The 18,675-nt window shown below is 38.1% G+C and overlaps 1 protein-coding gene across 1 annotated transcript in view; it reads right to left on the bottom strand.

The window, feature by feature from the left end:
* Window positions 1–18,675, bottom strand: part of ARHGAP6 (Rho GTPase activating protein 6) — a gene marked incomplete at its 5' end in the record, with an annotated part of 309,381 nt that overhangs the window by 29,148 nt on the left and 261,558 nt on the right. Inside the window, 2 exons of the mRNA XM_084285501.1 lie at window positions 2,428–2,684; window positions 11,103–11,174. Of these exons, the coding sequence (XP_084141627.1) occupies window positions 2,428–2,684; window positions 11,103–11,174 (329 nt within the window). The remainder of the gene's footprint in view (window positions 1–2,427; window positions 2,685–11,102; window positions 11,175–18,675) is intronic.

Raw genomic sequence — 18,675 nt, forward strand, 5'->3', positions numbered from 1 at the left:
GACATTCTCAGGCTGTGATCCGTTCCTGTAGGATTTCAAGCTGAACTATTTTCCTCTTTCCTTTTTAAAGATTTGGGGTTTCAGACATCAAAATCAGTTGACTGGCACTGCAAATCCTAACACAATCCTCACCACTGCAGTTCCCAGGCAGCTCCTGTATGACAGTTGCCCACCTTTATACCTTGCACTTGCTGGTCCTTCCCTGCCTGCAAAACATCCTTACCTCATGAATCATTATTATCACAGAGTCACTTAAGTCGGATTTCAGATCCCTAAAATAGATGCAAATACAGTCAGTTCTCCATTATCCTTGGGCACTTTATCAAAATTGTGGATTAACTGCAACACTGAGCTGGCTTTAGGAAGAATGACCTTGAGTTCAGTAGCCAAAGTACAACACTACCTGGCCATACCAAGTGCAGGCCTGCTCCACCATGCTGAGCTCAGAATCTGAATAAACTGGGCAAGTGAATGGCACAATTACAAGGAGCTGAATGGCACATTTACAAACCACATCTCCAATTTAAGTTTAAAATGGGTTTAGCATGGGTTTTATGGGCAGGACTGCACTCTGTGCAGCATTTGTATGAGAAACTGTTTGCATCAATTGCATGAATCAACTTTTTTTTTTTTTTTTTTAAATAAACATTTGCATTGATAAAGTAGTGCAACTGAGAACACTCCAGAGAGAAAATGGTAGCTCCCTCCACATCCTACTCTCCACCTTAGCATACTCTTACTTCTCTGTAAGTGAACCTTGTGCTACTGCAGTGTCATGACTACGGATGGACCAATGGGTCAAGTTCAACACCTTGAAAGCTGCAATCTTGGCATTAAACCAAAGCTCCATAAAAAGCTTCTAGGAACTTGGTTCTGATGGACCTCTATTCCTTTTAGGTAACAAAGGATCCAGGTTCCTAATGTTTGCTGGCTGGTCAAATACAAGTTAGAGATCGTATCACACTTTGTGAAAAGAACAACAAATGACCATATCTAGAAACACGAATCATCTTTCAGATGAAAACAGGTTTTGATGCCAATGGGTTTATACAGTGAATTTCTACTTTTTGTCAGTGCTTATGCCAAATGCTGAAAGAAGTTGGCAGATTTCTCTTCACACACATATTCAAGTGTACTTTGCACTTGTGTGTGTGTGAGAACAATTGCCTGTTCATATGGTCTGGAGAAGCCAATGGATGTGCACTACATGTTTATAATAATGCAAACATCTTCAAATATCATGCCCTCAGCTCTTTGCAGACAGACTGTTGACACTTCAAGTATAACCTTCAGCTGACAGCTAGAGGGAAAGAAGGCAGGCTGTAGGGCTCTTGAACCTTCTCTTAATCTGCAATTTACTCCAGTACTCCAGATCCACCCTTCTACCCCTCTTAACAATGCATCTTGCAGAGCCCTATATCACATTTCTCTGAAGCAGGTTTTCTCCTTGGGAAAAGAAGGCTAGGATCTTAGGAAAATGTTTTATTTTCCAGTGTCTGTTCACGTATCCTGAATTCCTTCACAGATTACTTAACAGGGGGTTTTATCTAAAGTATTTTACTGTGCACTTTTATCTCCACTACAATATGAAATAAAAAAGCAATAATTTTAGAGCCTCTATCCCATGGACAACTCCACTAAAAAAAAAAAAAAAAAAAGGAAAAAAAAAGAAAACGAAACAAAACATTTATAATACTGCTACTAGCTGCAGCATTGGAAAACTGGAAATCTCTACGAGTTCAGAGCATAAAATTTACTTGCAAGAAACAGAACCCTGCAAACAAATGGTCTACCAGATACCTTTCTTGCGTGCAGGATTAACATTCAACCTAAAACACTGCACTGTGTTCTGCTGCCAAAGGCATTTTCTTAGCATGTATGCAAAAATTATTTTAAGGGCCTGGTACAAATGTATTCTAATAACTTATTTACCACTGAGGACAGGATTTGAATTAGGCCATAAGGACTTCTATTAACATTACTACAGAGATTAATAGTTAATTTATTTCTGAGTTTATGGAGCTAAATTAACAGAAGCATCTATATAAATATCAATTGCACAGGTTTAGTCTTCTCAAGATGAAAAAATCAGATGGAAGATAGATGGAATTTATTAAATCTAAAAGACCTAAACATAAGGAGGTAGATATAGGGAGTGAGCGGGAGGAGTTCTAAATAATCTCTATCACTGAGATCTGCAACAGACTCGCACCATTCGTATGATCTTTTCCCATCAGCACCAGAAAAAGATCACTACAGTAAGGGTTTTCTGGTATTCATCAGGCTGGCCTCCACTTAAAAGATCATGGTTCCAACATGATGCAAAAAATATTCCACAATCCACAAATAAAAGTGTTTTTTTTTCTGCATTGCCTATACCCTCCACAGAGCAACAGGCACGTACGATGATGTTATGGGTGTACTTACACGCCTCCTTGCTCGTGGTGCTGGCTCTGGTGTGTTAGGAGAAGTGGATTCATTTGGTGTTTCTGAGGTGGAGCTGAGAGATGAGTTACTGCTGGAAAGCTCTTTGTTCTGCCTTTTTGTTCCAAATGGTAAGAGAAAGGCCACAAAATCTGAAACATCTTTTTGCTCTTCTCTCTGAGAGTCTTGCTTGAGTTTGTAGGCCCGGTCATTAGCAATCACTTGGGACAAGGGCATTCCAAAAGCCTGGGGAATAAATTCTGCAACAAAAAAGTTAATATTTACTGAACATCTGATATTTATTTAGTACAGAAAGAAGTCAGTATTAAGCTGTTAAAAAGAAAAACAATCTGAAGTCTCTTTAAATATATAATAATTCCAAGGAGGTACAGGACTGCACAACAATAACAACATTCAAACAATAAAATAATAGTGGACAAATGCCAGGTAATTGTAGTTCATGGTATCTGACTCCTGTTTCCAGTTGGATCGTAAATGATATACCACACAGAATCTTGGAAAATCAATTGGGAACAGAACTAATTCAGATCTTAACTTCCACTGAAAGCAACTGGAAGTCAGGCACCTTTGGCCGTATCTAGATAGTGCAGATGGCCAGTGGGGGCTCTGGAAACCAAACCTTGAGACTGGGGAGCCTGGCTTAAACGTGCCGCAGCTCTCATGACCCTTTCACCAGATCGTTTCTCACAAATGCTGCAGGGCACTGGAGTCAAGGAGTATGGGCACGTGCGTGGGTCTCATCACAGGTCAGGAGGGCATGCACCTACCTGTACAGGGCGTTTGTAATTGCATCCACTACTCAGACTAAGCCTTCAAGGATAACGTTTTAATTATATACAAGAACTATATCCTTTTCGCAGTAGTATACACCCACTTCACATCAATATAACTGTAGAGTATATACATACATTGATATAACTGCAATTTACAAAATCAGCATATACTTAGGTCTTAAATTTAAGAGTGGTCAAATGTTTGAAAGAACAGAAAAGTGCTTCACAGTGAATCAGCCAACATCTAACACTGAAATTCTCACCATTAAGTTTCTTATTTTTTCCTACCAAAGATTAGCAGAATCAAAACTACTGGGCCAGACTGCAAATCAGAACTGGTTTGTATTCAAATGGAATGAAAAAGAATTGCTGCTGAGCCTATTCATCATGGTGAAAATGGGTGCAGCTTCTACTAGGTTCCAAATTCAGAGCTGCCAGTATCAGGAATAAACAAGGCACTAGAGATTAAAAGCTTTTACATATATATAAATATATATATATTATTAACATTAACAAATATTATTATTATTAACAAACAAAAAAAAGCAAACAAAAGATCCTTACATATTCATCCTTTCTTCTGTTACAACCTTCTGAATGAATAAAGGCCAAAGTTCCTCCCAGAATTCAGTGTGATTGTGTCTTTGATGACACTTTAAAATGTTGTCTATGTTTAAATTATTATTAAATTGACGTAAGACATTGGAAATAAGAGTATATTTTTTTGAATCTTGAGTGAGGGTACTACTATCTCATCATATGAAAGAAACAAGGGCCTGTTCTGCTTTGCTGAGAAACATTACTGCTCTTTAGAAGCATGAAATGTTAAGACATGAACTAACTTTGGTGACCAGATAAAACTAAATCAGGAAGTTCCACATACCAAGCAAGTCTGAAGGTGACCAGTGAGTAGAATGACATCTAAAACTGTCTGCATTTAATTTAGGACAAGAAAGTACATCACCATATAAGTATCAAGCAATGCAGAGATGGCTAGTTCAAGGAGTCCAGAGTTAAGCCCATCCCCCCTACACCCTGTGGAGTATGACTGTAAAATGACAAGATTATTAGGATTATATATATATATAATATATATATATATATATGTTTAGTATTTTGAATTATTTTCTCAGTGAACATTTAAGACCATGTGCTTACTTTGAAAATTCACCTGAAACACACATCTGCAACATTACTCCCCTTCTGACAGTATAACCAGGTACTTCATTATGCCTCCAGTATCCCTTTCAAATGTCACAGAATCACAGAATTTCTAGGTTGGAAGAGACCTCAAGATCATCGAGTCCAACCTCTGACCTAACGCTAGCAGTCCCCATACATGTCCCTCTACAACATTTCCTGACAAAGGCCACTGAGCCAAATGAAATCCTAAACAAGACTTATTTACCTGTTTTTGTCTCAGAGTCATTTATACTTCAAATTGGGATGGGACAGCAGTACACAGCCCAGTGATACCCAACATCACGCTGATGCCACTGATCCTACAACACTGGGATCAACTGGGATGAGATTAGCAGGGGATGAGATTTCAGCACTGCTTCATTAAATGGATTTCATTACGATAGCCCTACTCCCCAACTTTGTTATGTAAAGGCTGCTATTTTGAGGGTAAGTGTTGTTCCTCCTCACAAACCCTCAGGTGTGGAATGCCAGGTTTTTAATTGCTCTTGTTCAACATGCCTGTAGAGCAGTGAAAGGACACAGAGCTTTGCTGTAGGCACCCTTCTCAGAGGACATGAACCACTTTCCCAGTTTCTCAATGTCTGGCAGAGATGGGGAACTGGATGAAAACCAACTGGCTGATTTTCAGACTAAATACAGATGGAAGTGATGCTGGCTGGCAGTGGTAATTACGTTACAAAATTGGCAAAATCAGTAACTTTTTGTTCATTTGTTGAAATCAAGAGAATGGGCTGCACCCACCACAGACCAGCTACAGCCTCAAGTTCCCAGCAAAACTTTTGTGTGTGTGTGCGGTATATGGTGGAGGGGAGTATGTTTTATACTCCCCCCTCTCCAGTCTCCTCAGAAGTATTCAATTCCAAGAACTTCCTTGTTGGACAGGTAATGACATGTCCATTAGAGTGAATGCCAGCCCTTTTGAAGTTTCAGATTTGTTAGAAAAAAGAGGAATTTCAGTGGTACAAAACCATGCAAACCCCTGAGGGAGTGTGATGGGGCAGTGACTCAGAAGTAAGATGTGTAGGTTTGAGGTTCTAGCCTCAAGATCCAGGTAAAAGTAACAACTGCCTATTTGCTGCTGTAGGGTGGGGATCTTTACTGTTGAAGGTGTTTCATTTGTATGAAGAAATGCTCTTTAGAGCAGAGGCTCAAATTTTAGTCTGTTGTATTACTATGTGATTGCTATGGTCAGAAAGCTACTAAGTAAGTTACTCTCTGAAACCCCAATGAAAGTCGATCACTTTTTCAATTAGGGGAGTGGGCTGCTGAAAAAGAAATTTTGGAGACAACAGTGTGTAAAAAATGGAAACAACCTGGCAGACCAGGCAATCATCTTGGAAATGCAGATGCACATGTTGATGCTGAACAGAAGCATATAATGTCATGACTTTTGATCTATTTTGTTTTGAGTGTTTACTGGCACAAGAGACAGTTTGCTATTCTGGAGAAGTGCTTCATTTCTCTGAAAGATGGACAAGAAAGTCCATCTTGCAGCTGAGGAAAGTTTCTCTACAAAATTTTGATCGAAACCGCAACATTCCTAAATCTTTCTGTGGTAGTAAATCAGCATTTTCTAATTAAAAGAAGAGCATTTCACAGAAAAAATCACATCCAGACCAAATAAGAGTTTCAGTGACCAGAAATCCTTTTCTTTGCTCATCAAAAGATGAGCAAAGGATGTTGACCCATGCAGTTAGCTTACTTGGCCTTGTGCAATCCAGCCCAAGTATAGCTTCAAAGGCTTATCTGAAGATTCTGCTGTTGAAACTTGTGGCTTCCATCCCCAAAACAATGACAATCTATTAAGAACCTGTGAGGTCTACATTTTAGACAGTAATGAGGTTTTTAATGCTAATAATGTGAACAGTATAAAATACAGCAACGTTGGTAGTCTCCTTAGCCTTTATTTTTTTCCTTTAGTACAGCTTAAATGCTGTTTTGGAGCTGATGAAATCTTGTGACTTCAATCAACAGAGACACTCCTACTAATCACAATTAAATGATAGAAACAGAGTGGGAGACAGCTGAGATACTAAAAAAAATATCCCTTTTAAAAGGGATATTTAAATGGGGAGGGTTCTTTAAATCAAGGCAGAAGTCCCTCCATCTCAACATAATACTATGTTGACAGAAGACTGAAGATAAGACCATGTGCCCAGCACCAGTTCTGTGACAGAACTCCCTTCTCCAGCTAGTCCAAGCTCACTGACCTTAAAGGAGTGATACAAGGCCTTCCCAGTTACTTTGACTTTTCTGTGGAGAGGTTTTTGATTTTTATTGTTTTTGCTTTAAATAAGAGGTTCTTCAGCTATTTAGTTGACTTCAATGCAAAATATGACACAATGTCACTTAACATAACTTTCATTTGCCTTGAGAGCATAACACACATTCTGAAAATAGCACAATGGGGCACTAAAAAGCTTGAAAAAAAAAACACACACATTTCTAATAAACTATAATAAAAAAGAAGCTCCATATATTCAGTTCACTCCTTAGAATATGCCAAGACATGCTGACATCATCATAGGTTGAATTACTGAAGAAAAAATGCAAACATTAAGAAATACGTCTAAATTTAATGAGAATGGTTGAGAAGTAAACATGGAAGAAGTTTGAGAATTTCAAACTATAACTAAAGAAAAATCAAACATCTTTTCCAGAAACCACATATCCCATAGCCTTACTTTTTTTTTTTTTTCAGCAAGTACAGCATACATAGCACCTCTGCCAAGGCCCCACAGATGAATGTGTCAAGAATTTACATTCCACACAGAAACATTAGGAAAAGGTTGCTCAACAAATCATGCAACAAGTGATTGCTATTTCTAAGGAGGTCTCTCAGTTCACCTGTGGAGTTTACTGGAACCAAAGAAATATGGAGCTGGCTTACTGATAACATCTTCTATGAGAAATCCTTTCTGAGAGGCATCTCCTTCAGGAATGTTTGTGTTTACTTTCTAAGGAGGCATGCTTACGCTGACCCATGTATGGCTGGCAGCAGACAGATGAAACGCTCCACTTCTGCTGTCATCAAAATTAGCAGTGAATTTGCAAGGGAACAGTACCCGGCCACCAGCATGCAGAGCATCCAGAGAATTTCGTATTCTGAGCAGCACTGACATTTTACTGCTCCTCCAGCCAGAGTACTGTTTGTCAGCAGCTAAAGCAAGTGTTTGGAGACACATGTAGACAAAACGATGGAGAATCACAATGGCCATAAATAACAAGGAGGCAGGGCAGAGAAAAGCAAAGACATTGAATGATAGCAGCTGAAAACATTGCCTAAATAACTGGGTGGACTGCTGCTCTCCTGTTTCATTCGTTTACATCCAGCAAGTTTTGCTCTATCCTGTTCTGGTGAGTCACTCAGAAATGTAAAAACAAATGAAAACACTTGTTTTAGATTTTTTTCCCCTTTTAATTAATTTTTGACAGATGTACCTGTCAAAAAAAGACAAAATAAAGATACCAATCTTATTTAAAGTGCATTCAATTCTACTTTTTGCCTTTCTTGGCCTTCAAAAGAATAACAGTTTGCTGAGACTCTCACTTTAGCAGATCAACTGATCTGTCTAAATAAAATGTTATGCTAGGAGAGTAAAAACTCCACAGATTGGAATAAATCCTAAAATATAGGTGATTAATTCTCAGAACAGTCCTAGAAGAAATGAGTACCATATCCCTTCAGTAATGTTTTTAAGCACAGCCATCTGTTGGGGTGGAATGGGGGAAGAACAGTCTCAGGCACCAGGCAGAGGGATGTTGCATCTCCACAGACAGAGTAACTCCACAAGTCTGTACCCCAGGGTGGTTCACTGTATGACAGTGCTAACGTAGAGGGAGTATCAGGCAAAACTAAGTATACAAAGCCTCCCTACATTTTTTCAGGAACTGTCCATACCTGAAGACACAAAGCTGATTGCAAACAGAATAAATTGTATGTGAGGCTCACTCCTCGTGCTCCCTACAGCAAGGCCTCATTGTGCATCCCTGGTGATCAGCACTGCAGCCTTTTTTCCACCTCTGTGGCTTCATCTCAGTGAGCTTTGGCTGCAAGCCACACATAGGATCACACAGTGGGTGACAGGCCAATGATTGTGAGGATTAACTTTCAGAAGGCTATTCATTCAAAAAAAGAATTTTCACGTGACACATACTCCAGGTAAGACCTAACTACAGGACCCCTTGGCTACTACTCATTCTGATATGTGGGGTCTCTGAGGCTGGGATATAGGGAACTCAATATATTTGGAATTATTCATGTATGCAAACTGTGCTTATATATGTGATGCTCAAGTGAGGGGACTGCTCTTTGCATTAAGGCAGCCATCACTCATCTATAAAAAGCGTTCCGGAAATCAGCTTCCCTGATGCCACTTCGGTGTCCTTCTTCCTGTTCTCACTGCTTGCCTCTAAGGATGGTGCACTGTCACCAAGAAAAAAAGGAAACAGAAGGCAGACATTCCTTACAGGACCAGGGACATGCAAGGGTGAAAAAGTGCATGTTCTTGGCCTTTTGTGTGCGTACACCCATGGCCACATTGCAGAGTGTTTGTTTTGGACCGGTTGCCCAGTAATGGAAGATATTCTCTTTATAAAATAAACGATAGAAATGCTTGTTTAAAAAAAAAAAATGAATAAATAAAAATCTGTGGAACAGATCAGGCTAATAGTTTCAGCTCACGAAAGGAGAGAGGTTACCTCTGCCTCGAAATTCAGCAACATAGGGACCATTCCTTAGGGCAGCAGGTGTGGCTCTGCCAAGATGTGAAGATGAGTAGTACCAAGACACGAGGCCTTACATTTTCCTTGCAAAGGTCAGCTCGTCAGCCTGAAAGCTCTACAACTCTGTCCCTTTGAATTCCTGGGCCTCACGTCCCAGCCCATCATGCTAAGCCTTCCAACTCTGCCTAAATGCTGCCCCATGTGAAGCCCAGCTCCTGGCAGGCACACGCATATATCAACACACATAGCAGGGCAGGAGATGCAGATGCTGCTGCCTCCCCTTTGTCTTTCACCAGGCTAACTACCTACATGGCACAAATGTCCACCTTCATGGTGGCTTATCCTCCCTGCAGTGATGGATTAACTGTCTGCTCAGCAAATAACTGTGAGACAGATGATATTTAATAACCTGGTAGGGCAGAGGGAAGCACACTGGAAACAATCATGGACAGAAACACTGAGAAGTGGGGTGCTATATGCTGCTATCTTGGCTATCTTTGCTTAATGTTTGCTGATAGCAACATCAACAGCAAAGTTAACATTGCTTTCTTTTCACTCTGTTGACAGAATCTGCTTGGGAACCTGATTCCTTCAGGTTTCCTGGCCCTTTGCACTCTTATTGACCAACTCAACACCACTGTCAATGCAGAAATGCTGAAGGAAAGAGAGAAACAGATTCTGCCATTCAAGTAGTGCTGAAGTATTTTGCCCTCAGGGGATGCTCCTGTAATATTTTATACATGGAGAGAGCTTGGACATCTTAGAAAGCAAAAGACATCTTGGAATTCAACCTATAAAATGAGAATAAGGCAGTGGAAGATGGGAGGAAGATTTGAAACAGCCTGAAGCTAAATGAAGAAAAAAGGAATTACAAGTTAAAAGAATCAGCATAGTAATTTTTAAAAATGCTTGGCTAAAGTCAACTAGAACTTTCTTTTTTTTTTTTTTTTTTCCACAGCAATGCTGAAAAACAGGAAACAGATAAATATATACAAGGATGAATAAGCACAAAGTGCTGATCTTTCCTGTGGGCAACTACTAAGTCCAAAATGTCCAGAAAAACTATCTGAACAAAAACAGAATGCAGATCTCAGAAGTAACTGAGTGCCACCATACAGGTAGAGAAAAAGAAAAAAAGAGCAGAAATATAATAGCAGAAAATAACATTATTTACAAGTGCTCGACCAGTACAGTTGTGCAAAAAACAAGTTTTACTACTACTTTTCTAGAACTATTTCTCTAGAAGTGAACATAAAATTAGATGCATAATTATATGCTGAAAACTACAATTTCAGAGATTGGTTTCAACACTCAGTGTCTAGACTTAGTTCAAATGGCTGCAAACTACAGGTCAAGTCTGGTGGATTAGGACCCAGCCCATAAAGCTGCTTAGTGTCCAAACAAAAAAGTCCAACTGTATCTGTAAATCCATATCACATTGAGTCTATTAAGACCCAAGTGATCGGTACCGTTGAAGCATTTACACATTTTAAACAATGGCTGTTTTCCTAAGGTTTAAAAAAAAAAAAAAAAAAAGAAAAAAAAAAAAAGAGGAAGGAAGAAAAGAACCCCATCTGACTGGCTTAGGCAGGGCTGGGTTTACATGCTTTGTGAATTGCAAGGGAGAGTGTAGAGTGTATATGCAGGTAAACAACTGGGTCATATTATCCTAACTGCACTCCTGCGCCCTGCACTGGCTGGTGAAAATGGGGAGAAAGAACAAGGAAGAAAATATTCAGTCCTTTAACTCCTCCTTTTCTCCCAGGAAAGAAACTTTCAGTTCACAAGATCTGGATTATACTAATGACAAATACAAAGGGATATGACATATTTTTGGTAACATTTTCCTATTCCAGAAAGTATAAATTTAAGACTAAAGAAATCTCATATGCAAAACTAAGACCCAATTAGTGAATTATATTATTATTTATATTGTTTATATTCATAAAATTTTACCTTTGTCTCTGTTTTTCTCCTTCCCTAACGAGTCCAGTTTCTTTCTTAATGATTTCTTCCTCTTTTGCCCATCTGTAAGAGAAGAAATAGGAAATATGTGAAAAGAAAGAATGCTGAACAAACTGTTGCATAAGCTGTACGAACATGAGATGGCCATGGCATTTGAAGTCAGGAAGGATGTGGGGTGTATTTCACAAAGGTTAGGAACTGTCACAGCCTTTCAGCCCTAACGAGTGCACTGGAAGACCAAGTGTATCCCACTCCACGCTGCTTGGCACAGCATGCGTGGTCATGCAGCCCATGTAGCAGAAAGGAAAGATAGTTTTGAAGACTTAACAATTGAGATGTGATAGCAGGTAGTATAAATCCCTAAGTTCTGATCAGCCCTCATCCATAGGCACAGGACTGTGACTTGGCTGTGGAGCTAGAGGTAGAATTTGGAGAGCCAGGTTGTGGAGTCACAGGTAGTATTCAGAGAGGAAGGATGACCAACCTCCAGGATAAATTCAGCATACCAATTGGACTAGTTGGGTGATAACTGTCTACCCTCACATGACCCATCTGGTCTGAACTCAAACAGGGAGCTTACAGTTTGTGTACAGCATGTTCAGATTGGTTCAGCTGGATTAGTCTAAGCGAAATTACTGCTCTGACACCGTATATATCATACAAGTTTTCACTAAGGTATTAAGGTCTGATGATTTTAAGTAGCAGCATAGGCAGGTCCCTTCTTGAAAGAATTATGTCAAAAGGTTGGCTATCATTATTTCCTTCAGCATCTTTTATAATGAAAAGTCAACACAAACACATTTTGTTAGATCTCAACAAATACAAGAGATGAAGACAGAGACCTGCTTTAACTCGTACCTTTTATTTTTTATTATTTTTTTTTAGCTCCAAAGCAGTATAAAAGATCTAATATAGGATTTAATACTAATACTAACATAGGTACCGTTAAAGCTAAAGATTAATGGATACATACTTTTGCTTTACTGGTTTTGGGTTTTGTAATACAGAAAAAATTAATTAATTAATTAATTAATTAATAAACACGCAATATGTGTGTTTCACTTTTACAGCAAGAAGGATGCCAAATAATCTGCCTCAACATGTTTTTCTGGTTATGTAAACCAATGTCTTAAGTGGTCTTTTGCACTAGGGAAAAGACAACAAAGGAATGAATTGGATCTCTGTGGATTAACTCTCATTTTTACAATTGCCCATAAGAAAATACAAGTAATTTCCTCATAGCTTTCCTTCAACTCCTATTGAAAGACATGCCTAGAGTATTATTCAACAGACAGATGGACAAATTCTGACTGTTTCATAGCCAGTTCACATCCTTTTCTTTAAAATTAAAATTTACTTTTGCCTTGTGCAACTTCTGTTCGATCCAATCCCCTTCTATGTTTGTATTCTGCATTTATATGGGGACAGCAAGCATATTACCTCCTAGCAGTTGCTTAACTATGTTACACAGTTTCTGCCTCTTGACATAGAGGTAGATTCACATTTGCTGGTTATGTTAATACCCCTTTTTCTGCACCTGCTCCAGTGAGAATTCATCTCTCTGAAATAAGGCTGACTAAAGTTGATATGGTATTCCAGATGAGATTTCAGCAATATAACAGTGGTAATTCATTGCCTGATATGGTCTATGATTAGATTTTCCTTTTTCATATCCATATGACAAGTTCATAACTCAAAGTCATACTTTGATTGATTAATATGCCCAGTCTTTTCACACCTTCTGACATTCACAGTTCATAATACTGAGTTTATTACAAAAATTCTTTTACCTCTTGGCAATATGAATAGTCAGTAGCCTGTTTACATAAAAGTAACAATACTGCTTGTTTTTATAGGGTTGCATACTGCCATTGTGTTCTGACTTTATATATATATACACTATTATTTTAAAATTATTTTTCATCTTATAAATTCAAATTACTGCTTTGCAGTAGCCTTTTGATAAATGGCTTACATTTCTTTGGAGTCTTAGAGCCTTTACGCTCCAAAGACCTATTTATTGATATTCTGACATTCCACTGAAGTCTACTTAGATGTAAAAATGAGAACAAAAGTTGAAACTGCATATAATATATATTGTTTTTCTATTACAGTTATGTAACTGCAACTTCTGGAATGTTTTAGTGCTGCATACTCAAATATAACAGAAATACCAGAAAAAAAACGAATGCTATTCAATATAGAATAGGGGAACAAATGACATATTAATATTCATGTGGAAAACAGGTTAATCACTTCTAGGGACGAACTATGCTTCTAAAAAACCTTGTTCTTAATGGGTGATTCCTTCAACTACAACTGTGAAGTACTTAATCAGTAATTGACAGGTTAAGAGAATATTTGTGCATTTGTCTCGACAAGTCTTTGATTTTTGCATAGCGGTGATCTGGCCCAGAAAAATATAAGAAACAGGAAACAGTTCTGGAGATGGACAGGACAGAAAATGTTGAAAAGAGTCTACTCTCTGAAGGAGCGCACTCCTGAAGCAGAGAATGACGCAGCAGAATGATAGAGGAGACGCAAAGGGATGTGCTTCCACTGAAGGCAGTGGAAACCATTAACATTTATGGTTTCCAAGAGAAAAAGAGTTGCATATGAGAGTAAGACTGATAGGAATCTCAGCAAAAAGCTAAAGCTTAGGGGATCTGCCAGGAGGTCTGAGGTCAGTTCCAGTTCTTCTTCTGCCCCCAGCAAAAGACATAATTAATTACTACCTATATTGTGTAAAAGCAAATACGTTTTGAAATGATTGTTGATTTAGGTTTTGTCAGGCATAAGCACTGCTGAAATATTCATAATGTACTGAGGGACTTGCGCAACTCCAGCAGTTTTAAATCTTAAACAAACACAATTCATAATAATAACACTTAGCAGTTACTATCTGCACTGTGTTTGGAGAATATAATTAATATCCAAAGCATTCCTGAAAACAGGCAAAGCATTATTACCCGCGCATAATACCTACTGTATGTTTTCAAATTGATTAATAACTATTCATGCAAAGTAATACCATATCAGTCCAAAGTGCTATTAAAGATGGCCTGCTATTCTCATTTGTGGTTTGAAAGTGTCTAAACCACAAATTGGTAAAAGCCATTCATCCAGTCACTTTATCCAGTCTTCTGTGTACATTATTATCCCTTGATGTCTTCTTTCTATAGATCAGCAATATATTGCTATCTAATAGATTCCACTCAAGAATATTAGCAAGACAAGAAAATTCAAAAGTCTTCATGTCAAAAGATAGACGTCAAACTGAAGGAAGATATCTTTTTTCCTCTATTTTTTAACCATATCTGACTTTTCTGGAAAACATCTGCCCAGGCAGCTCTGCAGATCAGTTGTTTCAGAAATGAACTTGGTTTGTTCAATACTTACTAATTTATATATTGACTGCATTTTATGCTGCAATGCATACATCACTCTCTTGGCATGTATATATTACGACTAACATGATGAATATTTAAAAAAAAAACAAGCCTGGAATGAAACTCCTGAGTGCATATTAAATTGCTATGTGACCTGTTTTTGCAAAGTAGCGAGCACTTCCAGGTTCAGTTAATGCCAAAGAGACTTTTCTATTTGAAAAATTAGGTCATCTATTTAGGACTCTGTGAGTGAACCAAAGCCTACAAAACACTGGAGTATTTGCACTGATACACTGACTTTGGACAAGAATTGAAGAATTGAGGAACATGACTTCTGAGATTATTAGTTTTTAAAGTTTTTGATTCAAGGTTGAAATTCATGCACAGTGTCAATACTAACACCCTTTAATTTTCAGTTACACTCTCAAGATTTTGTACGGTCCACTTCAAGGTCCAAATTTCAGTGTATGTGAGTCAGGTAATAAAATAATACAAATAAAATAAAAATAAAAAAATAAATCAGGTAATAAGATGTTGCTCACATGAGCAAAAGAATCACATATTAGGTATAGGGAATTTGTTCAAGGTGATACAGGTAGTGGCACACCTGGAGTTAACATTCAGGAACTCTTGGCCACTACTTCCATATTGTGAACTTAATAGCCATTATTATTGTGAAGTCCTAATGAATTTTTTTTTTTTTAAATCAAAATAATATGTAGAAAGAAGTACTACAGCTTTCCAAGTCATTTTTCTGACACTATTATAGTATTAGATTTTAAATTATGGAAAGTGTCCTAGCAATAAGCTTGAAGTGAACCTGTAACAGAAATAGAGTTCTTCAACACTTTGTTTTCTTATGTATGGGCTTATAAACCTTACAGATAAATAAAGCTTATAAATAATAAAACCTGTAAAGTTTATGGATTATCTATATGAATGAATGTTTCTTTTACATTATCTACATGCAAGAACAGTATTTTTTGTTTAATCAAAAACATAATTCATAAATCCATACAGAGACTGTAAGCTAATTTAAATCACCGAGTTTTTTACAAAAGAAATCTGTTGTTTATGGGGTTACCGAGAGAAGAACACACAGTGCCCCCCCCCAACCATTACTGGCAACTTCCATTGCGTATAAGAATTATGCTTCTTGTCCATTTAGGGAAAAGTCATGTTCTACAATTAAGGGTCATTTTCACAAAGTATAAGGAGAAGAATTATGTGAAAGATAAACATCGTACCCATAGCTCAGTTATGGGAACAGAAATGGATGAAAATCCTGATATTGTAATAGTTCTAAAATAATTCTTCATAGTAGCTATCTATATTCATGGTCATTTTCCTTTAATTGGTATTAGTATTTTTTTCCTTGCATGTAATTATATCATAACAGAATGTACTTTTTAAAAGTGTAATCCACTCTGCCTTGAAAACCATGACGAGTGGCATCCCAACGCACCAAGTCTGACCTCACTTCTGAGTAGACCTCTCTGTCCACTCCACTCACTAAGAATGATTCATTTCCCAAGTGCCAGCTTCCTGCACTCAGCCTGCGAACCAAATGTCAAGCTACATTCAACTCTTGCCTCTGCGGTGCTGCAAGTAATAGAGTTTGCAAGTAGAAAATACTGCTAAATGCTGTTGACAGAGCACAAGGAAGAATAGATTGTGTTTCATTCTTTCCTCATTGCACTGTGTTTGTGGTTGCAATCACTTCTTCAGGCACTATGCAAAGTAAATTTCCCTCTGGATGCATACTTGGAGCTGCTCTACTGAAGAGCAGGGTGCTGGTTTTACTTAGCCATTCCTGTCACTATAAATGTCCATCTTGAAATACTTACTTAGATTAACGTGTTGTTGAAATGCTCTTGTCTCCACACAGTAACTTCCAGAGCGCTGCCAGCTGCAGCACAGGTGGAAGGTAAACATTTCAACCAGAGGATGAGGAGCTAAAGGCTTTGGCACATCACAAGCTATGAAAACGGAAGGGTTGAGCCCCCAGGTATTTCCCATTGCCCTCTTTCTCCCTGTAACCTGTCCTTGGCAGTACACACACACTCTCCCTTAGCAATGCAAAATATTACATGGCTTCATAACTCCTGGACTACCTCCCCATTTCTCATACTATTTCTGCTTTATTGGTTACTCTCTTTAGTTCACTTTGTTTTAGATTAGCCTTCCTTTGTGCTTGACAACCTGCAGCTAACCAAAGAAACTTTAAATCACCAGATAAAAGCATGCTTTTCTTCTTCCTCAATCCACTAGACTCTTTGGTAGCCTGTGGTTAGCGTACCTTCTCAGATATAGATTTATATATACAATATTGTATTTATATGTATAGCAGTCCTTTGGGTTACTGCATTACTGATCACAATGAAACAAAGAGGAATTATAATTTGTCAACATGCAGGTTTAAATGTTGCAACTGATTGAAGATTAAATCTTGCATTATAAACAATTTCCTTACCGTGTAACAGCAAGAAGCTCTAGTGGCATATGAATGATATGACTTTACAGAAAACATCCATAAATTGCCAGAGAAACTGTCTGGAACATGAAACTGCTAGAATTGTCACTGATTTCAAAAGAAGGTTGAAGCCCTACAGGAACCCGAGTGTTATTAATCAAATGATAGTTTACAAGTAACCCTATGTGATTAAAATATGTTCTTCCATGATTCTCAGTTATGAGGGACTTCGCTAACTGGCAATACACTCTGACAGTGAGCGTTGGTACAGGTGTGATAAGGAACTCAGGCACTGGAGCAAGGTCTGGGCTGCAGAATCCACAGCCTGAAAGTGCTGTCACCACAGGTCGCCTGTGCAAGAAGAAGAGCTGGGAAGAAGCACCTTTCCAGTCCTGCCCAAGCCACTGTAGTCCCACTGTGCAGGAAGCTGCAGGTTTAATAGGTGAGCAGGAGCAGAGCTTGGGGGCTTTGCTGCTGCCACCCACTTTACATGGAAGGCACTCAGAGACCACGACGATGAGCAGAGGTTTGAAAGCTTTGGGAAAGACATCCGTCACTTGGAGTGCTTTCACAACTGATGGTAAAATGGGTCTAAAACTGACTGTACTACTACATCAAAACAAATGACAGAAAAGAAAATATTTTAGCTGTACTGGAAAAAGGAAAGGAATAAAAAAAGAAACAGGAGCCTTGATGTTGTCGTCTGATAGCTAGAAAAAAAAAAAAAAAAAAAAAAGCTCTAAAACTTTCTTCAATCCACTGGAGGTGGGAGAATATTGACTGTTTCTTGGCATTAGCTATCTAAATAAAAAGTCATTTTATAATATAAGGGAGGAAAAAAGTACTTTCACACCTTTCCTAGTCAAAATTATCTTGATTTGATACGAAGGAGAATTACCTTTCATCCCCAAAGTACCGGGTGGGCTAGAAGCAAAACAGAGATGAAACTGACACTAGCAGGCATTAATTTTTTTTTTTGTGTGTGTGCATTGACAAGCTGGCTTGCATACCCATAGAAATAAAGAAATGAAATGAGAGTAGCCTTTAGTGCAATGAAGTGAAATCAAGGTGCAGAAGGTCTCTCAATAGACAGGTTGGTGGGCCCCAATATTTGAGATGCTACCTATTTGAAAAGTTACCAGTGCACCAGTGCATCTTCTTTCCAGCCATGTTTTATTATAATCATTACCTGCCCTCTGTATCTGTAGTATTAATCATCTTGCTTAGTGTTTTTTTTTGTTTGTTTGTTTGTTTGTTTTTTGTTTTTTAACAGTGACAGGTGTTGACAATGTAAACCACAAGAATAAAAGGCATGATGAAATCTGCAGAGACCACTTTGGTTGACTTCCTGCACAGAAATAGTCAGTCACACAGCCATTTTTCTAATCTCGTCTTAAAAACCTTCAGCAGGAGATTAGGTCTCCATTAAATCTCCAGGTAGCCTTTTGAGCATAAAAGCCTAACAAATCTATACAATTTAGAATCTACAAAGCCACACAGTCAGTAATTTCTTATTACTATCATAATGCTGAAAGCATAACTAAAATGTAAGCATTGATAAAAGAAAAAGGGAAAGTGGAAAAGAAAAAGAAAAAAATGCAAATATATACATTGTTTCACAGCTCCGATTAAATAAATCTATCAATACTCATCTTATTTTTCCTAATCAGTATGTAGAGACATAGCTTAGACTTCTGGCACC

This window comes from Netta rufina (genome assembly GCF_964035555.1).
Source record: "Netta rufina genome assembly, chromosome: 1".
Classification (NCBI taxonomy): Eukaryota; Metazoa; Chordata; class Aves; order Anseriformes; family Anatidae; genus Netta; species Netta rufina.